At 34.1% G+C, this 20,163-nt stretch overlaps 2 protein-coding genes across 2 annotated transcripts; one reads left to right on the forward strand and one right to left on the reverse strand.

The window, feature by feature from the left end:
* The first annotated feature begins 5,242 nt into the window (after window positions 1-5,242).
* LOC146931792 (long-chain-alcohol oxidase FAO1-like) lies at window positions 5,243-9,480 on the forward strand. Its single transcript, XM_085703367.1, has 4 exons — window positions 5,243-5,600; window positions 6,643-6,915; window positions 7,029-8,100; window positions 8,519-9,480. Exons 1-4 carry the CDS (start codon window positions 5,340-5,342, stop codon window positions 9,223-9,225), a joined length of 2,313 nt encoding a protein of 770 aa, XP_085559493.1. The 5' UTR covers window positions 5,243-5,339; the 3' UTR covers window positions 9,226-9,480.
* Window positions 9,481-15,270: 5,790 nt separating this feature from the next.
* On the reverse strand, window positions 15,271-18,406 carry LOC146931793 (uncharacterized). The gene is made up of 5 exons (XM_085707698.1): window positions 18,125-18,406; window positions 17,758-18,010; window positions 17,012-17,701; window positions 15,619-16,259; window positions 15,271-15,309 (listed from the first exon to the last, which is right to left on the reverse strand). Exons 1-5 carry the CDS (start codon window positions 18,404-18,406, stop codon window positions 15,271-15,273), a joined length of 1,905 nt encoding a protein of 634 aa, XP_085563824.1.
* Between the last annotated feature and the right edge of the window lie 1,757 nt (window positions 18,407-20,163).

Consider the following 20,163-nt stretch of genomic DNA (forward strand, 5'->3'; position numbering starts at 1 on the left):
GTGTTGTCTCTTGATATGTCCAAAGGAAAATAAGAAAGGGTATGAATTTGAGAAGCCAAAAGCTGATAAAGATGGAAGTGAAAAACATATAGATTGCTACAATTTTGAGGTGGATTTGGGTTGATTTTCTAGTTTAAAGAAGGAGGAGATGAAGATGATGATAAAGAAAATGAATGTTCATTTGATTTCTGGGTTTTTTTAATTTTTAATATAAAACAAATTAACAAAAATACAATTATCCTTCTTTCAAAAAAAAATACAATTATCCTATATGGCTTGGCACCTCATCAGTTTTTTAATAAAAAATGAAAAAAAGGATAGACTTGTATAGGTTTATAAAGATAAAGGACCTAAGTGGAAAAAAAAAACAAGATAAAGTACCTGAGTGTTACAAATAAATAAGATAAATGACTTGTGGTGTAAATAAGATAAAGGGCTTGTGGTGTAATTTTGCCAAAGATATATTATTTTAACATATCAAACATTTTTTGACAAGTAAGATTAAAATAAGTTGTTTCAGAGCTATTTTAGTATTTTTTTTTTAATTGTCATCTTTTTTTAAACAATGACTTTTAAAAGTATTGTATTCCTTATCCTAAAAATAAGAGAGTATGTCATTCATTTGTCACAAGTTTAAAAAAAAAATTAGAATCTCTTTTAAAAAAATAGAATCTAGAAAGGAAATCAGAAAACAACTTCAAATGAGAACTTGTTATGAAGGGCTTCTCAAAAAATATATTCTTTTAGAGGAGAGAAAATAAGATTGAGATATTTTTGGACAGAGATATATTTAAAAAGATTAATGTTATCCTTGTATTTTCCTATTTTTAGTATCCTTCATAGTAATTTTGTAATAAATAAATCACTTTTATATAGTTGTATCCAAACAAGTTTTTTCTTGAGAGAGTACCCAAAAAAGTTAAAAATAATGTTTTTTTTTTAAAAAGAAAATGAATTTTATTATGAAGCAAACACGAAATAGCTTGTGATTTTCTACAAAATTTCAAAAATATTATCTATAAATTATTGAAGACCAAAATCACATGTTTTTTTAATATGTAACAAACAAACTCTTAATAGTGCTTAATATTATACCTATTCAAAACATAACTCTCATTATTTTTTAATTGTGTGTCTATATATATATATATATAGTCATGATCCGTTGACACCAGGTGTAAGTCTAAAAACTTACACCAAATATTAACCCTTAGATCTATTTAATCACACGGTCAACAATAAATATGCAACAATACAAAAACACACTCATGTATCGAATCTATTTAATTTCACACTTTCGGTTTCTTTTTAATGGAGTTTTCTTTCCTGCAACACTGAGGGGTTTATTATATCATTGGCAAAGATGCAAATCAAAATCAATTCAAACTTCAATCGACGGACATTGCTTTTTACATGGTTTATAATTTTAATATTTGATAACCTTAAAACTCATTTGCAGTTTTCTGCTTATATAAGAACCATCAAAATTGTGCAGGCTTTTCAAATTTGATGCGGAAATTCATTACGAAACATTAAAAATCTAATTGAATGAGGGTTGAGTCTAGGTATTGGGTTACGATGGTGATTAAATCAATGAATCGGTGGGACTGAATTTTATGGTTATCACCACATGGTGCTTGTTAATAGTTGTTTCGACGTCAACGATGGCATTGATTCATCATGAGGAAAAGCAAAGATCAGGTGTCTCTCAATTTTTCTTTATTGCGGATGGAATGATATCATCCTTTGGATCAACTTAATCTAACGACTTATATTTGGAGTAAGTCTTTAGACTTACACCTGGTGTCAACGGATCCTGACTTATATATATATATATATATATATATATATATATATATATAGATATATATATTGTGGGCAAACATACCTAAGATTGTATATGACACAAATTGTACAACAAAAATACATCTTTCAATCCCGAACATCTCATTAAAATAATATTATATCGATGGCCGGTTTTTCTTTATTCCAAGTTGGACCTCAACTCTCATGGGTCCAAATTAAACGGAACGAAAGTTGAATATATTTCTTCTTACTTTTAAATTATTTTTTTTGGTATAGGATTGCCATCTTTTAGAGCCATCGAAAAAATATACAAATGAAAAATAATGAGAGTTATGTTTTGGATAGGGCTAAAACCTACTTTCTTAACCAATCGGGTCATCTCAAGCCACTAGAAAATACATTGACCACGATATGAACCTGGTATAAATTCATCTAATCAAGGTCATGCAAGCTAATATGGATCTTTCATCCTGGATCTAGGTTGTCTTTCTCTAATATGGTCACAACTGTCCCTCCAAGACAACTGTCTGAATTAGGATTAAAGCGACTAAAAACCCTAGTTCACCATTATAAAGGCTAATCCATAGCTTCCTTCCAGATACACACTTTTCTTCCCCAAAGAACTCACATATATCAGAAGCCTTTTTATTTGATCATCAGAGTGATTGCAGGTCCCCCTCCTTTGCGGAGAGAAGGAAGTTGTCGTTCAGAGACTGTCAACCTTAGCGCCTCTACAGTCAGCACAAATCTGTTTATTTTCTCATCTTCTATTTTATTGTAACGCTTGTCATATGTTCTAGAGATGAGAAAACACTTACAAATGAACAATAATTGGCAAAATTAATCTTGCCGTCTCTTAACTTGACGATTTCTTCTTTTACATTTTTTTCACGTCATTTTTGCTCTTTTGATCAATTTGCATATGTATTTTTAAGATTTAAATATATAGTTTTATTTATGTATTTTCAAGATTTAAATATAGAGTTTTATTTAGATATGAACTCTTAGTGTTTAAATTTATGGTCCTTCACTAATGTTTTCATATGAATTTTAGATTTGATACTTGAAAATTCATATGCTAACAACCTAAACGAAAAAAATGAGGTGAAAAAAAGATAAAAAAAAAAAGCGAAGTTGTTACCTTAAATCAAAGTTAAGGAACGACAATGTAATTTTGCCAAATTAATTAGACTTGGAAGGTAAAAAAATGAATATAAACATTTGAAATGAAAAATATAAGTATTTTTTTGTAAGAAAAATTAAAAAGATATTTTAAATGAAAGTTAAACATAATTCTCTACCATTTTTCATTTTTATCATACTCACTCTATTCTTCTTATTTACTATTTTATATTTTTATCTTAAATACTAATATTAACAAACATACAAATGAATGATATATGCATATTGGATCCAAGTACTCTTTTTAGATGATCACTTGTGGATGAACTTATAGCAAGCCTCATGTTCCTCAAAAAGCATCAAAGGGTTGGTTCCCCTGGTGGATCTGACCCAAAAGCTATGAATGAATATGATTAAACCGATTATTTCCTATATTGACAAACGTGCCCATTTGCGTTAGATAAGAGTAGAGGATGTGCTTAAACCAAGTTGTCCCCTTGATAAACCTACCATTGAAATTGTAATAACAAATTCTTCCTTCAATTGATTGAATTGAATTATAGTGGACCCGGACACTTCACAAACCCGTAAAACATTGGTAAATCTATTGGTCAAATTATTTTGAATGGTAGCAACTACATTACCCTCAAAATAATATGGATAGAAGTTTCTCATATAAGTTTGACCAATATTATTTTGATTGATATAAACTTAAGCAACTCATTTTTTATTGAATGATAGTCGTATAAATCTCAGACTTTAAAAATGGATTCCACGTAAAATGTTGAGATTTGCATGAATTGAACACAATAAAAGAGTGAATATTAGAAAGAGAGTGCTTTTAACATTTCTCTAATTGTTTTCATTCTTTTTTGTTTTTTTTAATAAGAACTCTAAGCTCATTTTACGATGGTTTCTTTTTTTGAAGGGTTTACTATGGTTTCTTTCCTCACATTACTGATTTTTCGCACGTCCTACGAATTTCGGATTATATAATCCAAAAACGTAAAAACACATTAAAATTACCTTTAAACTTTTCAGATTTCATAACCCAAAGCAAGTATGGAGAGCGGGGAAAAGAAACCCACATCTTTTTAATACTCATTGTTTATTTGTTTTATTTGATTGATGGACTCTTAATATTTTTTTTAGAGGCACTATTGTTTCCGAATAAAATAATTAGAGGCACTATTGTTTAAAATTTGGTTGGGTTCATCCCACTTTACTGTTATAATAATAATAATGATTTACTGTCATTTAAACTTATAATATTTTTCTAATACTTTCTCTTCAATCTCAGTTTATAGTAGTTGCTTAGTTTAAATGCTTTTATTTTCTTGTAACAAAAAAAAAAATGCTTTTATTTTCTTCAATTTATAGTCTATTTTATTTTTGTGAACCGAGTACTATCAGTACACAGCTAACTATAGAGTTTAATCGCTTGAGTCAGTAAAACCTGCAATAAGTGATAAAACTCTCCCTTAAAAGATAGAACATCGTTGCATTCTTAAATTTTGATTCGAACTTAGGAATTCTAATTAAGCTGAACTAAGATCTATTAGTATATCATTTGGTAATTTTATAGTCCCTTCTTATTTCATTCCAATTCTATAGAATGACGTCTTCTTGAATTATAGTCATTACTTCAACCAAAAATTTTTTTTACTCTTAACTACATTGTTCTTATTTTAAAATATATAATTGTCAAGTTGAAAAGTTTAACCGAGTTATTTGAACATAGGTAGTTAGTTATATGGCCTGGCCTGCCCTCTATTTCTACCTATATCCTCTGGTGGAAGGTATCATAAATCATAATCAAGAAATCTTGAAAGTTGATTAGGGAGAAATCTCTATCCCCATCCCCAAATAATAATAATAATAATAATAATAATAATAATACTCCCTCCGTCCCATATTACTTGACCTAGTTGACTCTGTCACGTATGCCAATGCACAATTTTAAGCATAAATTTCTTTAATAATCTACTAGAAAAAATTACGAAAATTTGATATTTTGAAAATATTAATCGAGACGAATCTAACAACATCTTATATGCTATATTTTGTTTTTATATATTAGTAGAAAAATAGAGTCAAAGCATGTTACATGAATAATGCAAATATTCTAAATAGGTCAAGTAATATGGGACGGAGGGAGTAATAACAAACAAACTTACATTTTAGTCGATTGCATATCCCTTTCTTTCATTATCTTCCGCTTCCAACTCCCCACATTTATTTCATCACTTAAATAATTAGATATCAGTCTAGCAGATTCTCCTATATATATAGATGTATATCCATACACATAATTATACACCATATATGTTGGTCACAAAAATATTTTTTTTTCCATATATTAATTCTTTTCATATATCTGTATTAACTAGTTCTTTTATAAGGTGGTGATCATGAGTGATCACAACACAGAAAGAAAGATGAGAAGAGAGTGTCATCCATTGTTGAGTGGTGTGAGAGAGAATAGCAAATACAAACATGGATTTTCTGTGGCTGAGATGAAGTCACTAACAAGCATATGTGAGGTTGTGTTGCCTTCATTGCCAATGGATGATGCTCTTAGCAAATATGACATGTCTGATTATGATGAATCAAGCAAGGATGTCCAGTCTTTCTTCAACATTTCTGCTTCTATGTATCCAATCCCTGACGAGGTATATATGTGTGTGTATTTACTTTTGTCTTTTCTGTGTTCTTTTAATCTTTTTTCTCTCTCTCTCTTGATCCAAAAGAAATTCCTGAATGCAAGAAACTGCTACGATGTGCAAGTGGGTGGGACCCACAATTAGGTTCCATGTGGCTGCGTTGTGCATTCGGTGAAGTTGGTTTCAATTTTTTATCAAGCATAATCTACGCACCAACTCGACTAACAGGAAAATGCTACTTCTCAAGAAAAATAGCTTCAAGAATTTTTTAAGAAATAGTTGGTAAATTTTAATTGGATGATTTAATTGTCCACTTCCTATTTTTCAGCCACACCTCCTTGAATTGTGGCAAATAGTGCGTTGTGATTGGCTATTCTTTATTCTTGAAGAATTCTTGATGTTATTTTTCTAGAGATATAGCATTGCTCCGACTAATATGATTTAACGTTAGTTAACACTTTCTTGATTTAACAATTAAAATTGAACAGTTATGGTGTCGTTAACGCAAATAGATAGCCAATATGATTATAAAAATTAAAATAACAACATCGGAAAAATTCAAAATGTTTGGTATAGTGGTAAAAAGACATGTCCAGAGCCTGAAAGTTTAAAGTTCAATTTCTGCTTGTGTTTTTAGGAAAGAGGTAAATGTAAATATTTTTGTAAATGTTCTTTGAGTTCAAATATCTTGTCTGTCTTAGACTAGGGTATCATCCCTTTACTCTAAAGAGTGACACCTCTTAGAGTCGATCCGTTTAGGGTCGCCAACTTTTTATATTACACACCAAAGCCAAATTAACAATTTTGGACAGGAGGGGCGTGAAAAATCCAAGTTCAACATAGAAATAGTGTTGGACGTGACCTTACATAATTTTATAAAGAGTGACACCTCTTATCTTACAAACTTATATTTAGAGTCAAAATCTTTAATTTGAACACATGCAAACTATGGGTAACCTCATCTAATATATCTTATTTGAACGAACTATTGTCTACATGATTGAATTCATATATCATATAATATCATGTTCTAAATGTTCAATGCCAACAGGTTGCTGAGATGTTAGTGAAGAGTGGTGTAACAGAAGCAGTAATATTGATAAGGGTGATTCTATGGCTTATATCAACAAGGTTGGGGACTTTGTTGATTTGTGGTTTGCTCTGTCTTAGTAAGAAATGGCCATTTATCCACAACTTCTCAAGCTTGTCTTTGGATAAAAGAGAAAAGATTGTGCAGAGGGCTCTCAAGCTTAGGTTCCTCACTCCTTTTAGACTCGCATTCGCTTACATCAAAGTCCTATGCCTCTTTGTTTTCTTCTCTTGGGTATATATTATTTCTTCAACCTTGCTGCAACGTGCCATTTCGTACACTCACAATAATTAAAATTAAACTTCTTATTGAAATATAACAATACTTAAGAAAGTGACATTTTGTAGGTTGATAAAAATGGTGATAATCCGGCATGGAAAGCCATCGGATATGAGGTATCAACAGCTGATGAGAAAATGACCAATGACACCAAAAAGAGACCCCTTGAAAAGGGAATTATAGAAACCATGCATGAACATGACACAACTCTTCAACAATCTCTATCTAACAAAGGCCTCAATGTCACACTTGACTCAAGAAACAACATCCTCAAAATCAAATGTGATGCAGTAGTTGTTGGTTCTGGCTGTGGAGGAGGTGTAGCAGCTTCTGTCCTTTCAAATGCAGGCCACAAAGTGATTGTTCTAGAGAAAGGAAACTATTTTGTTCCCGAAGATTATTCATCACTAGAAGGTCCTTCAATGGACCAACAATATGAAAATGGAGGTATGTTAGCTTCTGTTGATTCAAGAATAGTTATTTTTGCTGGTTCAACAGTAGGTGGTGGTTCAGCTGTTAATTGGTCAGCTTGCATAAGAACACCACAAAATGTGTTGAAAGAATGGTCAAATGAACACAAACTTCCCCTCTTTGAAAGCTTAGAGTATCTATCTGCTATGGAAACTGTGTGTGAGAGAATTGGTGTCAACGAAAATTGTACACAAGAAGGATTCCAAAATCAAGTACTAAGAAAAGGGTGCCAAAATCTTGGCTTAAAAGTTGATTATGTGCCAAGAAATTCACCAGGGAATCATTATTGTGGTTCATGTGGTTATGGTTGTCCAAAAGGAGAGAAACAAGGGACTCAAGTTACATGGCTTGTAGATGCTGTTGAAAAAGGTGCTGTGATCATAACAGGATGCAAAGCTGAGAGATTCTTGTTTGAAAATAATTATAGGAATGCCAATACCAGAAAGAAAAAGAAATGTTTGGGAGTGTTGGCCAAGACTTTAAACAGTAGAGTCACAATGAAGCTACAAATTGAGGCCAAAGTGACAATTTCTGCAGGTGGGGCAATTCTTACACCACCATTAATGATCTCTAGTGGTTTAAAGAATAAAAACATTGGTAGGAATCTTCATCTCCATCCTGTACTAATGACATGGGGATACTTCCCAGAATCAAAATCAGATCTCAAAGGTAATAAAAATATAAATTTTTGTTAGAGTTTAGTTGGTTTTTTTTAACCATATTATTGGTGCCAAGTTATCACTGATTTTTCGGATGAGTAATCTCGTCACAGAACCTGACTAGTAACTTTTATTGGGGTGTACCCTCCCAACCACCATTCGCAAGTCTCAAACTCGAGACTTTGTTTAAGAGATCCAAGTTCATTTCCACTCGTACAAATATAAAGTTGGTCAGAGTATAATTTGTTAATCGTCTACTAATATCTTAACTAGTTACATGTTTGGTACACGGTGTATTGGAGTGATATTCGAGTGAGGGGATTTTAATAGCCAAATTCACCGCGATATCAAACAAACACAAACTAAACTTTGACCAAGCTTATTATTTTTCCTATGAGCTGTATTTTCATCTATTTGATTTATCACAGGTAAAATCTATGAGGGAGGTATAATCACATCTGTCCACAAAGTATCCTCATCATTAAATGATCATTCAATATCAGATACAAGAGCAATAATTGAGACACCATTACTTGGACCATCATCATATGCATCAATATATCCATGGGAATCAGGACTTGACTTCAAACAAAGAATGCTAAAATATCCAAGAACAGCACATTTAATCACAATAATAAGAGACAAAGCAAGTGGACAAGTAAAAACTGAGGGAAGAATAAGCTACAAATTGAATTCAACTGATAGAGAGAATATGAGAGCTGGTTTACAACAAGGACTGAGAATTCTAATAGCAGCAGGAGCTGTTGAAGTAGGAACACACAGAAGTGATGGTCAAAGAATTAAGTGTAATGAGAACACTAGCGAACAGGAAATCGAAGAGTTTATAGATAGTGTTTATCCAATGGAAGGAGCATTGTCACCAGGTGAGAATTGGAATTTGTATACTTCTGCTCATCAAATGGGGAGTTGTAGAATGGGAGTGAATGAAAAGGAAGGTGCTGTTGATGAAAATGGTGAGAGTTGGGAAGCTGAAGGGTTGTTTGTTTGTGATGCTAGTGTGCTTCCAACTGCTGTTGGTGTTAATCCTATGATCACTATTCAGTCAACTGCATTTTGTATTTCAAATAGGATTGTAGATTTTCTTGGAAAGGGTCAAGAATCAAAAGATTGTTGATATTTTCTATGCGTATTTGAGTTGACAATAAGTCAGATGAAATCACGGTGAACCATGTTAAGTTTTGCAAAAGCTACATTTTATAGAGCTTCAATTAGATTACAATGTCACTATGACTTTGTTAAACTCACCGTGACAAAATAAAAGATCATTAAATTATTGTAATGTGTACTCATGTTTGATTATCAATTTTAAGTTGTAATCATATCTTTAAAATATTAAACTTTATATGTGAGATGGAAGTTTCATTTTCAAGCATCATTGTGTTGTTTAAGCTGTATGTGAGATATGAGCGCTCGGAAGCACGAATATTTCAAAATTGATGATGTACCGTATCAGATATGTATCTTGCACTGATACCTGCACGATACACCCTGATACGTTTCGGGAGAGTATCCAATAATTAAATTTTATTTTTCAGAAAAACAATTGTCCGATACTTTTCAGATACTTCAAATATATGTGAGGGATATGGTGGTGGGAAATCGGTACGCACAGGATACATGACTTTTCTATTGTTTTTTTTTCTTGTTTTTTTTTTAAGGAAAAGGTAAAATAAATGAATATTAGAGTTAACTCAAATAACACTTAAGCAATGATGTTTTTTTTGGGATATAGATGTATAGCACTAACGATGTTCTTTTTAGAACATAGTATGACGGTAAAAATGTTCTATTATATATATATATATATATATATATATATATATATATATATAATTGACTAAGCAATAATATACTCGTTTTGAGATATATAATTGATTAATTGTCACTTTTTTTATTATCAATAGTACATGTATTTATATTTTGTTATTGTCCACCGTATGTTTTGTCTCTTTTTGTTGTTTTGAGAACGCTGTTGTTGTTAATTGTCATGTGAATGCAAATTCATTGTTTTGTCTCGTTGTTGTTTTATGTTTGTTTGGTCACCATGTGAGACTAGGTTTTGCATCTGTTTTTTGTTGCTTTTGAGTTTTAAAAATAGTTTATATTTTGAGTTTTAATTTGTAGTTTAAACTTAATTTTATATCAAAGTACCATGGCCGTATCGTATCTTGAATTTTAAAATTTTCCCGTATCGACGTATCTGTACTGTATCGTATCCGTGTCGTATCATGTATTCGGACTTCATAGTATGAGCGACAGAGCTGGGCATGGATTTTTCGAAGAAAGTTAAGAAGCTATATAGTTTTTAGCATGTAATTCTAACATGAGTAAGACATGTTTCTTTTTTATAAGAGAAATGCTAACTTGTACTAAAAACATAAAATATGGATTTAAAAATGGAATTAAAAGATAGGTAGTGTTTTTCTTCATTTTTTCTCCATTTTAAACAACCTTAAATTCACTTAATTTAAAAGAGAGGTAGTGTTTTGAGTTCATTCATAGAATCAAAGTGATATACAAAAAATACTTGCATGATCACAACGGTAAATAAAATACAATTAAGTGCGCACACACATAAAAATATTTTTTTTTTCTTTGAGGAAACATATATGTCTAAAAGTACCTATCATTTAATTAGTTAAAATAACATATAATTTAACCTCTAAAAAAGATATAATTTAAGTAACCCTAAAAAATAATTAGTTTATCTTGATATAGACTATGCGTTTGCATTTGTCATTTGCATGTGTCTAAATAAATATAATTAGTTTATCTTATCTTGATATAGACTTTGCGTATTTTTAGCTTGTCCGGCTGCCAACCATGTAAAGTCAAGTTCCATTAATTTTGTGTCTATATAAAAAATTGACCTGTAACTAATTAATCATTCCATAAATAAATATACAAGCTACAAAATTATGCGTGGATGTAGAAATTGTACATGATTTTGGCATGCCTGATTATTGTGCTTTTTTATAGGGGGCGCTGTCTGATTATTATTGTGTTAGAATTAACTCTGTATCTAAATTTAAGTTTTTCTTTTTTTTCCGGTATGTTGAAAAACTTCAACTAAATTTATAAATTACATTGTCTTGTGTTATGTTAGTTAATGTATTGGTTAATAGCTATCAATTGTGATCGTTTATTCTTCAAACAATTTTGTTGATAAAAAAAAAGGCTTAAATGCAATTTTCACCCCATATGTTTCAAAAAGTTGCGATTTTGGCTCCCTTTAAAAAAAATGGATATTTTGACCCTCTAACTTTTGGCCCTCTTTTGATTAGCTAATTTTGATGGAGATTATGACAATTTCTCAGTCTCTGATGGTGTAAACTGGCATGGGGATAGAAGGATGCTGATAAGTGGAGTCCAAACTGACATGGTGTAACTTTTGACCCCCCTAAAGAAGGATCCACTTATCAGTTTGGACTCCACTTATCATGTCAGTTTGGACACCATGCAAGTTTGGACTCCACTTATCAGCATCCTTCTATCCCCATGTTAGTTTACACCATCAGAGACTGAGAAATTGGCATAAAATCAGCTAATCAAAAGAGGGCCAAAAGTTAGGGGGTCAAAATATCCATTTTTTTAAGGGGGGGCAAAATCGCAACTTTTTGAAATATAGGTGGTGAAAAGTGCATTTAAGCCTAAAAAAAAACTATGTCCTTCAACTATGAATTTTTTAACTACTCCAAAGAGTCTTAAGTATGGTGGTTAAGTGGTTTTTTGAGCTAATGAACTAAGAAATGCATAAAGTAAAGTAAAGCAAAATAATAAAGGGAAAAATTGAGTAAAAAGATTGTTTTATTGATTGTGTGTCGAAATTTTTTTGCAAGTACGATACTTATAAATAAGCACTGGTCCTACTGCCAAAACGATGTAGCATACAAAATCTAGCCTTCCTCGGCTAATTATGCGGGTAGTGTGTGAATTCTCTCAATGTTGGGGGTTTGTGACGCCCCATGTTTAACTTGATCTTACCTCTTTCATGGTATTTCTTGTTTACTTTGTCCGTACGTGCACAACTTTCTCAACACGCTGTCGTGCTCATAGCTACTTCAATTGATGGCACTACACATATGAAACACGAGTAAAATACTAAATTATCAAGTTTCGACTAATTTTACCTCGGAAGACTTGAGAAAGATTCGATTAACTCGTATTCAACTGCATTTGCACCCATTTATCCTTGCATCAGATGAGGGAAAATTGCATGACCCTAAATTCCTTTGTCTCTCGATTTTGGCTAGCAAGTTATTTATTTTAAGGTAAAAGCACATTTATTTTTAAAGTTAAAACATTTCAATAAATTAGTTTAGTTGAATACAAGGTGTGAACACAACATTTAGACACATATACGTAAAAAAATAAAAAGTAGAAAAAGGAAGATCCTCTCAAAAGATGAAAACTCTATAACTTGACATGCCAAGTTTGTTCCTATCAAAATATTCAATAATTTGAACCAGCAGAGTGTTCCAAAAAGTATAATCATCTATGGTTAGACATAGATTGCTAAAATATTTGCTCAACTATTACCTTCCCCATAAATATGAGAAATAAAAACATTCATGTTCTTACAAAGATCCAAACAATTTTTTCAGTGATTGCTTATTTTCCAAGGCACCAAAGATTTATTCTTAAAAGCAAGCAACACTAACAGAGAATCAAATTCTATCCAATGATTCGTCCAACCTTACTCAGCATCAATTTCTATGGCTTTCATGACTGCGGCCACTAAAACATCCATTAAAAATAGAAAATGAATAAATTTCCTCATAAAAATGAATAAATTACTATTGTTTTTCGTTTTAAAAATTATACCGAACGAAATTACTGGGTGAGTCACGACCAGGTCGCTTTCTTTAAGACGTTTCGCGGCACTACCCTAGTTTGTGCAAGGTAGACTAACAACCACGCCGTCTCCAGGATAAAACAGCCCAGATCACTGTTACGAGTATATACTGCACAGTATATAGTCGCTCGAGAATTACACCTCAAAGTATGGTTCAATCGTTTGATCGAAGCCACTCGATACGGTACGTAACCGCTCTATTCGAAACCGATGGGACAGAAAGGAGTAGAAGAAGAAGAACGATTTAAAATCGAAGGGAGAAGAGAGAAAATCGCACAGGAAGCATCAACTGTGAGATTTTGGTGTAAAGAATGAGTGGGGCGAGCTCTCCTTTTATAGGCAGAGTTCGTGAGAATTACTTGGGGATTAAGTTTGCTTAATCCTTAAGCAAACGCATTTTACGCGTAACTTGGGGATTAAGTTTGCTTAATCCTTAAGCAAAGCAAACACGTTTTCTTAATTGGAAATATCCGGAAGTTTCTTGGATCGGGTCGGAATGTAACACATCAATTTGTTACGTGTAACGCTTTCGTATAATGAAAAATTAATTAATTAATTTAACATTTTCAAGTGACAAAAAAAAATATATCAATTTTCTGACCCACGACCCAAGCCCAAGCCCGGCCCGGTCGGACGGACGGCGGCGTCGTCGTCGCGCGTGATATATATATTTTGTAAGCGTTCACCCGTTCACAAAAATGGGTACCCCAAGGGCACACCCTTGGAGGTCACCCCACCCTTATATAAACACTTACTAGTTGGGGTGACTCTCCAATGTGGGACATTTTTAAGTCACATACCCACACACTAGTTTCTCATAGTGTTTTTCTTTCTTTCCAATTTTCTCACTAGACTTTAACTAGTGTTCCAACAATCCCCCACTTGACTTCAAAATGGTTTCGAGAAATAACGTAAAACGTTTCCATAAGATTTGCTAATATACAAAGGTGTCGCCAACAACTTGAACCTTTGCATAGTGGAAGGTATTCTGATTTAACAAGAGTTGCTTACAACATTGAACTCTATCTCAGACATAGAATCTACACACAAACCTTTTCATAGGTGTATTCTAAAAGCCCGTGTGTTTTAAGGCCCTGCACGTGTATCCCGATTTTAACGAATGCTCTAGGAATTCTGCCTCAAAATTCCATAGGACCGGCCTAAGTTCCACATTCGTATAGGTGAGTCTATCAAGGGTACTCCTGTAGCTGTGTACCCCACTCAACATAGAGTATAGATCTCATTAAGAGTTACTATTACCTCATCCTTCTTTCGCTGCAGGATCATGCTTTCTATATTCTTTCTCTCATAGCATGTTCTACCACTTCATGACTTGTTTTTACCCATTGAACCTAAATCTTGGGATCTCCAGTCATATAGGTCGGGTTACCATCATTTAGTGGGCTATAGACATTAGTCCCATCCTACTGGATGTTTCTCGGACTTTCTCTCTATTAAGTCCTTTCGTCAAAGGATCAGCTAAGTTTTCATTCATACGTACAAAATTAACTCTAACCGCTCCATTAGAGATACACTCTCTAATCATGCTGTGTTTTTGTCTTATCTGTCGTCTCTTACCATTGTAATAACGATTCTTAATCTTTGCAATAGCCGCGGTACTATCACAATGAATTAACACAGCTGGTAACGGTTTCTCCCATAAAGGGATTTCAGCTAGCAAGGATCTTAGCCAACTTGCTTCTTCACTAGCAGTAGCTAGTGCTATCATCTCAGATTCCATTGTGGACTGAGCCAGAATGGTCTGCTTCTTAGACTTCCAAGAAACAGCTCCTCCAGCTATGCTAAATATATAGCCGCTGGTCGCTTTGGAATCATCCGACAAGGTGTTCCAATCTGCATCACTGTACCCTTCAAGTACAGCAGGATATTTTTGATAATGCAGTCCTAATGTCATAGTCCCTTTCAGGTATCTCATGACTCTCTCAATAGCATGCCAATGCTCCTTGCTTGGCCTACTTGTAAATCTGCATAAGAGTCCCACGACATAGGCAATGTCGGGTCTAGTACAATCAGTGGCATATCTAAGACTGCCAATGATGCTCGCATATTCAGTTTGTCTAACACCATCTCCAGTGTTCTTAAAAAGTTTTACACTTGGGTCATAGGGTGTGCTTGTAGGTTTACAATCAATGTAGTTGTATTTCCTTAATATCTTCTCAACATAATGAGACTGATCCAAGGAAATTCCTTTATCTGATCTAGTAATCTTGATACCAAGAATTACATCAGCTTCTCCTAGGTCCTTCATATCAAAGTTGTTACTCAACAGTGATTTCGCAGAATTTATGGCAGGAATGTTTGACCCAAATATGAGTAGGTCATCTACATATAGACATATGATAGTGCAAATGTTTTTATCATACTTGTAGTAGATACATTTGTCACTTTCATTCACTTTGAACTCATTCGAAATCATTAAGTTGTCAAACTTTTCATGCCATTCTTAGGGGCTTGTTTTAGACCATACAGAGATTTGTCTAACTTACATACTTTGCTTTCCTGTCCATGGACTACAAAACCTTCAGGTTGTTCCATATAGATTTCTTCTTCCAACTCACCATTCAAAAAAGCAGTTTTCACATCCATTTGGTGTACTATCAAGTTATAAACAGCAGCCAAGGAAATTAGTACCCTTATGGATGTGATTCGAGTAACTGGTGAGTAGGTATCGAAAAAATCTATATTTTCTCTTTGTCTGAAACCTTTGGCTACAAGGCGTGCCTTGTATTTGTCAACAGTTCCATCAGGTTTCAGTTTCTTTTTCAAAATCCATTTACAACCTATTGGTTTGCAGCCTGGAGGCAGTTCAGTCAAGTGCCAAGTATCGTTAGACTGTAGAGAATCCATTTCATCATTTATGGCTTCTTGCCATAAGTCTGCATCCAAGGAAGACAAAGCTTCTTTGAGATTTGATGGATCCTCTTCTAATGTATTGACCACATATTCAGGTCCATACTCTTTAGCAGTTCTTGCTCTCTTACTTCTTCGAAGTTCTGTAACATCAGTTATGATGTTTTCATCACTATTTTTGATTGCTGGATTGTGATCAGATGTAGTGTTCATGTTTGCGCCCCCACTATTACCCCCACTATCTCTTGATAGAAAGGGAAATTTCGTTTCATAGAAATCGGCGTCATTTGATTCTATGATCACCTTAGCCTTTAGGTCATAAAACCTATATGCTTTACTGTTCAAGGCATACCCAATGAATACACATTCATAGGCTCTACTTGCAAGTTTGACTCTCTTGGGATTAGGAATCCTTACATAGGCTAAACAGCCCCATGTTCGAATGTAAGACAAATTAGGTTGTCTTTTCTTCAAAATTTCATAAGGAGAAATTTTGTTCTTAGTTTTAGGTACTCTATTTAGCACGTAGCTAACAGTTAATAAAATTTCCCCCACCAATGAGGCGCTGCACCAGAATTAAGCATGATGGCAACTACTAATTTGGTAAAGGTTCTATTTTTTCTTTCCGCTTTACCGTTCATCTCAGGAGAGTAAGGTGCAGTTGTTTCTTGAATGATTCCGTGCTCTTTATAATACTCATTGGATGTGTGTGATAAATATCCAGTGCCTCTGTCACGACGATAGCGCTTGATTCTTTTATTGAATTGAGTTTCAATTTCTTTGACAAAATTTTTAAACATATCAAGCGCATCACTTTTGTTTTTCATTAAATACATATAAGTGTAATCAGAGCAATCATCGATAAAAGTTATAAAGTATCTTTGCCCGTTTCTAGTCAAGTTACCATCAAGTTCGCATATATCAGAATGTACTAATTCAAATGGTTCGGTTTCTCTTATTACAGATTTATGAGATCCTTTTGTTATTCTTGCTTGACTACAAAACTGACATTTTTCAAATTCATTCAAAGATAACTTAGGAATTAAACCGAGATTGCTCATATTAGAAATGATTCGTTTATTAACGTGACAGAGTCGTGCATGCCAAATATTAAAATCACACAACATATAAGCAGAATGAGAAATTTTATTCATAAGATTCAACTTAAACATACCATCAGTAGCATACCCTTTCCCAACAAAAACCATATCCTTAGTAATAGAGTACATATCACATGCTATGATTTGTTCAAAACCAGCCTTATTCAGTAAAAAGCCAGAAACTAAATTCTTCCTAATTCTAGGAGTGTGCAGCACATCCTTCAATATGAGAGTCTTCCCGGAGGTGAATTTCAGCTCCACATCTCCGGTTCGAGCAACTTCAGTGGTGTGAGAGTCTCCCAACAGCACCTTCTGATCTTCAGCAGCAGTGTATGTCTTAAACATAGCACGTTCATAACAGACATGGCGAGATGCACCAGTGTCTATCCACCAACCATCAGATCCACCCACCATGTTGATTTCAGTTATCATTGCAGTATACGGCTGCTCCTCATTTGTTGTCAAGTGAGCCTGAGCTTGAGCCGGTCGAGTGGATGGGTTTCTACACTTTCGTGCCATATGACCTGGTTGTCCGCAATTGTAGCAATTAAACGGTTGAGCAGGGTCATTCTTTGATGGTTGAGCTCTTGGGACCTTTTGTGGGTTCCCATTCTTATTCCGATTGGAATTCTTATTTGCAGGACGGTTCTGATTCTTAAATTGTTTGCCAGCAGGCTTCAGAACAGCACCCACAGATTTCTTTTTAGTGTTGCTGTTCGAGACAGCAAACACCTCTTCATTCAGTTCTTGTTTTCTTGCCTCTTCTTCAATACGAAGTCGAGTAATCAGACTTTCAAGAGAAAACTCCTTAGTCTTATGCCTAAGGGCTTCTTGAAGTCCTTCCAAGCAGGGGGCAGTTTATCAATTATCACAGCAATCTGAAACTGCTCAGGTAATTGAATTCCTTCAACAAAAATCTCATGAGCTATATTCTGAAGCTCCTGAGATTGTTCTTCGACAGATTTCTCGTCGTTCATCTTATAGTTTAGGTACCGGCTCACAGCAAATTTCTTTGAGCCAGCCTCTTCAGTGTTATATTTATTCTGAAGAGCATCCCAAACATCCTTAGCTGTCTTATGAATCAGATGCAGATCATATAGATGATCTGCAAGACAGTTCAATATGTAATTCTTGCACAGGTAATCCTCTTCCTGCTAGAGGAGTCTATCCTTTTCAGCCTGTTTCACCTTTTCAGCATGTTCGGCAGTAAGCCTTTCCAACTCAGCATTTGCTGCAGATATAGAAGCATCTGTAGCCACTGCTGTCTTACCGTTACTAGTCGTTTCCATAGGAACCGACATCGATGGTATCACAGGTATGTTATCCTTCAAGACGTGGGCAACCTTTTTCGTAGTTAGAAAAAACATCATCTTTGTTTGCCAACGCTTGAAGTTACTACAGTGAAACTTAAACGGTTTGTTGAAATCGACAGCTGTTCCAGATACAGTAATTTCGTTGTTGGTATTCATGGTTTCCGAAACGTCTTAAAATTGTTGTTTTTCGTTTTAAAAATTATACCGAACGAAATTACTGGGTGAGTCACGACCAGGTCGCTTTCTTTAAGACGTTTCGCGGCACTACCCTAGTTTGTGCAAGGTAGACTAACAACCACGCCGTCTCCAGGATAAAACAGCCCAGATCACTGTTACGAGTATATACTGCACAGTATATAGTCGCTCGAGAATTACACCTTAAAGTATGGTTCAATCGTTTGATCGAAGCCACTCGATACGGTACGTAACCGCTCTATTCGAAACCGATGGGACAGAAAGGAGTAGAAGAAGAAGAACGATTTAAAATCGAAGGGAGAAGAGAGAAAATCGCACAGGAAGCATCAACTGTGAGATTTTGGTGTAAAGAATGAGTGGGGCGAGCTCTCCTTTTATAGGCAGAGTTCGTGAGAATTACTTGGGGAATAAGTTTGCTTAATCCTTAAGCAAACGCGTTTTATGCGTGACTTGGGGATTAAGTTTGCTTAATCCTTAAGCAAAGCAAACACGTTTTCTTAATTGGAAATATCCGGAAGTTTCTTGGATCGGGTCGGAATGTAACACATCAATTTGTTACGTGTAACGCTTTCGTATAATGAAAAATTAATTAATTAATTTAACATTTTCAAGTGACAAAAAAAAATATCAATTTTCTGACCCACGACCCAAGCCCGGCCCGGCCGGTCGGCGGCGTCGTCGCGTGTGATATATATATTTTGTAAGCGTTCACCCGTTCACAAAAATGGGTACCCCAACGGCACACCCTTGGAGGTCACCCCACCCTTATATAAACACTTACTAGTTGGGGTGACTCTCCAATGTGGGACATTTTTAAGTCACATACCCACACACTAGTTTCTTTTTAGTGTTTTTCTTTCTTTCCAATTTTCTCACTAGACTTTAACTAGTGTTCCAACAATTACTCTCCTTGATTTTACAAGATAATGACAAAAATCTCAACCAACTAGTTTTTATAATTAGGTTGTCAAATTGATATGAGTGACGAGCATAGCAAATGGGATATTGATATGGATTACCACCACAAAAGGAAATAATAAATGGGAGTACCCTAAAATAAAATAATAAAGACGGAAATGTTTACAAGCCACAAGTAGCATTTTTTTTTTTTTAACAAAATTGAAAAGTAGGTATGGATGATGTATCTTGCAAAGAATATTAAAAAACTACATTAAGCACGTGATTCTAATGACCTGAATATGATCTCTTTCTTTTAGATTTGGATAAAATTAATTCGGAAGAATATGGTGCTAGTAGAGGAAGAGAGAAGCTGGACGTTGAGGATTAATTTGAGGGAGTGATGGTAATTTGATATGTGGCAAAATTCTGGGTGCTTAATGGTTTGAAATTGGCCTTTGGTAAAGGTTAAATATTGGTATAGCTTTGTATGGACTAGAAATTGGTGGTGAATAGTCATTGTCATTCTAAATTGAGATTGAGAGATTAAGGTGTGTCATTCATACCCTTTGATCATTTTCAACATTTGTCTTGCTAGTCTTAAACAATTGATTCTCTAGTTGATGTCTTGGGAGTTTCTGCTCCCTGATTAATTTCTCTCTATTTTTTTTCTTTATCCTTTTTGGACCTTCACCACTTACTTAATTTAGCTTTTAAGTACACTTTTTTTTTTTATTGCCATGTTGCCGGTGTGAGGTATCATATAGTGTGGTGCTACCTTTAGTGTGGTACTAAATACACAACTACCTTTTTCTATTCAC

This window comes from Medicago sativa, chromosome 4, assembly GCF_051527215.1.
Source record: "Medicago sativa cultivar Bolivia chromosome 4, Bolivia_mono, whole genome shotgun sequence".
NCBI lineage: Eukaryota > Viridiplantae > Streptophyta > Magnoliopsida > Fabales > Fabaceae > Medicago > Medicago sativa.